Raw genomic sequence first — 4,816 nt, 5'->3', positions numbered from 1 at the left:
ACACACACGATACATGCAATGCATTACGCGGACAAAAGCCATTCTGCCTTTCTCGGTATTGCAGTATATTTCCATCAAATACTAAATGGATTCCACTTTAGCCCAGGTGCATAATTACATAACTCTGTGAGCATAATATCTGAACTTTCTGGAATGCGGTTAAAAATACATTTTGATCTTTGATTTATTTTCCTAAAGTGGTATTAATATAATTTTTGAATGTTTTCTAAATGGTGTTGTTGGTTAGGTTGGAGGTTAATGCTAATGTGAATCCTGTTTGGATGGTTTGTTCTGTGAATGATTTTTTTTTCATTCAGACCCATCCTGATATCACATGTATATGTTGCCCAGGCATCTACTTGATGTGTTTTGCGATGTGATGTTTTTTCTTTTAAGAGCATCTGCTCATCTGCAGTGTGTCTCCACACGTTCCCTGCCACAACTAGAATGCAGTGCTTTCCAGATCTTTAAGAGATGTCTTTGTGATATGTATGTGTGCTTACTGGGCTATCATATCTGATGTAGACTCAACATGTTTATATTAACATGCATGAAATAGGAAGCCTAGGAAATCTTTTCTTATGGAAAATTATATGAGCTAATATTATGCTGGGCCCTGTGTAATATAATATTATTTGATTCATTGTGGAAATCTTCATTGTGTCAGGATTATGGACCTGTTTTGCCCCTGTTTCTGTTTCAGTGTTCCCTTATTTGGTCATGTTCCTGTTCTCGTTGTCTTATTATTAGTTGATTCCCCGCACCTGTCTGTCCCTCGTTAAATTTAGTATAAATGTGTAATCTGCCTCATGTTTCCTTGTTGGGTCTTGAACGTCTTCCTTGTGCTTTGTGTCTCCCTGTTGGATTATTAAAGACTCTCGTTTTGTGAAATCTCCTCGTTTCCCCCTGTAAGCAGAGGTTAACTTCTTATTATTGAATTGTTGTAAATAAATATCACATTTGCAACTATAAAGCCACTAAAGAACTGTTGTGCATCTCCTAATAAAACACAATAGGTGTTGGACTTGAAGCAGCACTGCACAGACCGTTCTCTGTGTGACATCAAAGCACCACGACAGCGATTAGACAGCATTTTTAAAATGTTTGTTTTGATGTCAAATAAGTCTTGCTGTTTTGCTTTTTTGTTAAAGCAGTGTTTGACCAGCAGTATCTGTACTTTCACTCAAGTAATGGAGTTGAGTACTTTGTCCGCCTCTGCCTGTAAGCAAAGAGTGACAGAAGACCCGACCGAAACAGTTACATCCGTGTGTCTACCCTCCGTTTTTGTTTCCGTTTTTTTTCCCTCAGTGTTTTGTTTTCGTTGTGTTATCCATGGATCCCCTCAGACGCCAGTTTAAACATCTCGTGCAGAGCGCTGTCGTCCGAAGATGGACCTAGAGCGAACTTTGCCGCCTTTGTGGAGTGGACACACTCCGGACACAGTGCCCAGCCCACCATCTCCCCGCTGCGCGGAGCGCATGCCCAAGCCCACCGCCGATGGAGAGCCGGAGCCCGAAGAGACATCGCCACACGGAGCGACAGAGCTGAGGATCGCCTTGGAGCCAGAGCTGCTGATGACGTCAGTCAAGGTGTGTGAGCCAGCAACAACGCCCTCCACGAGGGAGAAAGCAGTGCACTGTGTGAGCGCAGAGAGGAGCTCCGCCCCCTGCACCGCGGCTGAGGGTGAGCTGAGTATGGCGCGGTGAATGTGCCACACCAAAGAGGAGAGGGCTCCAGTCCCCGAATCCAGTGCAGAGCACCCTCCAGTGCCCGCTCCTAGAAAGCGCCCGTCAGTGCCCACGCCTCGAAAGCACCCTCAAATGTCCGCTCCTCCAGAGCGCCATCCTGTTCTCGTGTTCAGCCTAGAGGGGGCTCCCGATCCAGAGTTTAGCCCTGAATGCCCGGAGGCTCACAAATGCCCGCCGTCCCACCCGCTCCTGCCTACTCCACCACTGTCATCTGGCAGCCCCTCTGCTCGCCCTCAGCCCACCATCTATGCGGTGCGAGCTCCACGGGACTGCCATCCTCCAGCATCGCCGTGGTTGGAGTATCCCTTGACTCCGCCTCCAGCCTCTGGGCTCCGGACTCCGTCTCGGCCCATTGACCCGTCGGCTCCACCATGGCTCCTAGCTCCCTCCACTCTGCCTTGGCCCGACAGTGCACTAGCTCCGCCGGGCTCCCTCGTTCCTCCGGCTCCGCCTTGGTCTGGCGTCGACCATCCTGCGCCTCGGGATTCCACTCCTCCGGCTTCGCCTCGGCCCTTCGTCCCTCTGGCTCCGTCAGGCTCCTTCATCCCCTCGGCTCCTCCTCAGTCCTCTGTCGCTCCGGCTCCACCGCGGCCTCCCGGATCCACGCCTTTGCGTCAGTCGCTGGCACCATCTGCTCCACCTAGGACCTCCGGATCCTCCCCGTCGCCCTGGCTCATCAGCTGCTCCGCCGCCGTTGGTCGCCCCCCTGGAGTCGGCGGCCATTCCTCCTCCATGGCTCCTCCCTCCATTGGCTCCACTGTGGGCCGCCGTTATGGCTGTGGCCTGGGTCCTGCTGTGCTCCTCCTGCTCCGGGCCCCTCCTGTCTCCTCCCTGGCTCCTCCCTCCTTCGTCGCCTCCCTGGTTTCCCTGCCAGTCCCCTCCCGGGTGCCCATCCTCCTCCCGAGCCTCCTCCTTAGTTCCCACCCGAGGACTCGCCTTCCGGGAGGGGGGCGATATGTCAGGATTATGGACCTGTTTTGCTTCTGTTTCAGTGTTCCCTTATTTGGTCATGTTCCTGTTCTCGTCTCATTAGTTGATTCCCCGCACCTGTCTGTCCCTCGTTAAGTTTAGTATAAATGTGTAATCTGCCTCATGTTTCCTTGTCGGGTCTTGAACATCTTCCTTGTGCTCTGTGTCTCCCTGTTGGATTATTAAAGACTCTCGTTTTGTGAAATCTCCTCATCTCCTTGTTCCTCCCGTAAGCAAAGTGTGACACATTGATTCTATTAGGATCCTTTTGGATGTTCAAAATTATGAAAGAATTTCTATTGGCAATTCAGAATGGAATATTTTAATGTGCCCACCAGAATAATAGACTAATATTGTGCAGTTTTTCCCCCCTGTGATTTAAAAATAAATAAACAAAGAATTACAAGCCCTTACCACATCTCCTTTTTGAAAGGTCAGTGAAGCGTTCACACCAGATGTCATAGGAAGAAGAAGATTATCTGAAAGGCGTGGATAGTTTCTTCTCTCACTACACAGATGGTTGCAATAATTACTAAAATTCATATTTGATTTAGTTTTCTCTTCATTCATTAATACTTTTATTGCTGCTGATATATGTGAGTTTGATGATTGTATGATGTGTATAACTGGTGTATGTTTTTAATTTGTAGAAAATGAAGTCCACAATTCCAAGAAGAAAAAATGCTGTTATTAAAGCTTTCAGCAAAACCAGACAAAGGTACGTGCAAACACACACATATACTGGCTTGAGTTATTTTTGTAATGGGCACTTTGAATTGATTTTGAATGCAAAATCTTTCAAAAAATTAAATAGAAATGTAAATGTAATATTCTTTTATTTTCTCATTTCCACACACACACAAACACACACACACACACACACACACACACACACACACACAACTCATTATTCTTTCCCTGTGCCACTGGTTCCTCCTTCTTCACCCTTTAATTGATTCCAAGCGTAAAATCAAAATGCCTCTTTTGGCCCTCTGTTCCTCACTGAATGACTCTATATATAGGTGCATCTCAATAAATTATAATGTCGTGGAAAAGTTCATTTATTTCAGTAATTCAACTCAAATTGTGAAACTTGTGTATTAAATAAATTCAATGCACACAGACTGAAGTAGTTTGAGTCTTTGGTTCTTTTAATATGTTTTTTTTATTGGTCTTATGAAGTATTCTAATTTGTTGAGATAGTGAATTCGTGGGTTTTTGTTAAATGTGAGCCAAAATCATCACAATTAAAAGAACCAAAGACTTAAACTACTTCAGTCTGTGTGCATTGAATTTATTAAATACATGAGTTTCACATTTTGAGTTGAATTACTGAAATAAATGAACTTTTCCACGACATTCTAATCTATTGAGATGCACCTGTATGTGTCAGAGCTCCGCTGAATCAAACATAATCACTTGCTCGGTACTTCTTGATTGCAGGGCTCTTTCAAACAGAACTTTATATCACAAAGTTCACAGAGTCAAATATATTTCAGACTTTGTGGAAACTAGCTACATGTCTAACTTTTAAAGCCTCGTATTTTAAAATAACGAATAATTATTATTTTTTGATAAGTCTAGTGCTGTGTGTCTATGGGCTTGTCTGGTCAATACAATTCAAGGAAAAATTCTGTCTAAAGCATATCTTGAGTTGTCGGTTTTGTTTCTCTCTCTCTCTCTCCCTTTATTGCAAAGATAATTTTCTTGATAGTTCACCCAAAACGGTCATCATTTACTTACCCTCATGCCATACCAAACCTGTATGGCTTACTTTCTTCTTTGGAACATAATATATATATATATATATATATTTTTTTTTTTAATCCATTCATTGGAAGTCAATGGTAACCAAACTATTCCAGTTACCTACATTCTTCAAAATATTTTCTTTTGTGTTCCAGAGAAGAAAGAAAGGCATACACAACACAAAATAAATTATTTTGAAGAATGTTGATAACCAAGCCGTTTTGGTATGGTCACCATACCAGGTTTGGAACAACATATTGGTAAGTAATTAATGACAGAATTTTCTTATTTTTCTATCCCTGTGTGTGTGTGTGTGTGTGTGTGTGTGTGTGTGTGTGTGGCCTGTGGAA

General features: G+C 44.1%; 1 protein-coding gene across 1 annotated transcript in view; it reads left to right on the top strand.

Annotated features, from left to right (window-relative positions):
• LOC107663218 (uncharacterized) overlaps window positions 1-4,816 on the top strand; it is a 50,905-nt gene that overhangs the window by 1,308 nt on the left and 44,781 nt on the right. Inside the window, exon 3 of the mRNA XM_016453392.1 lies at window positions 3,368-3,435. Within this exon, the coding sequence (XP_016308878.1) occupies window positions 3,368-3,435 (68 nt within the window). The remainder of the gene's footprint in view (window positions 1-3,367; window positions 3,436-4,816) is intronic.

Source organism: Sinocyclocheilus anshuiensis, unplaced genomic scaffold (assembly GCF_001515605.1).
Source record: "Sinocyclocheilus anshuiensis isolate Anshui unplaced genomic scaffold, SAMN03320099.WGS_v1.1 scaffold1301, whole genome shotgun sequence".
In the NCBI taxonomy this organism is placed as follows: Eukaryota; Metazoa; Chordata; class Actinopteri; order Cypriniformes; family Cyprinidae; genus Sinocyclocheilus; species Sinocyclocheilus anshuiensis.
This window is presented reverse-complemented; position numbering and strand designations above follow the sequence as displayed.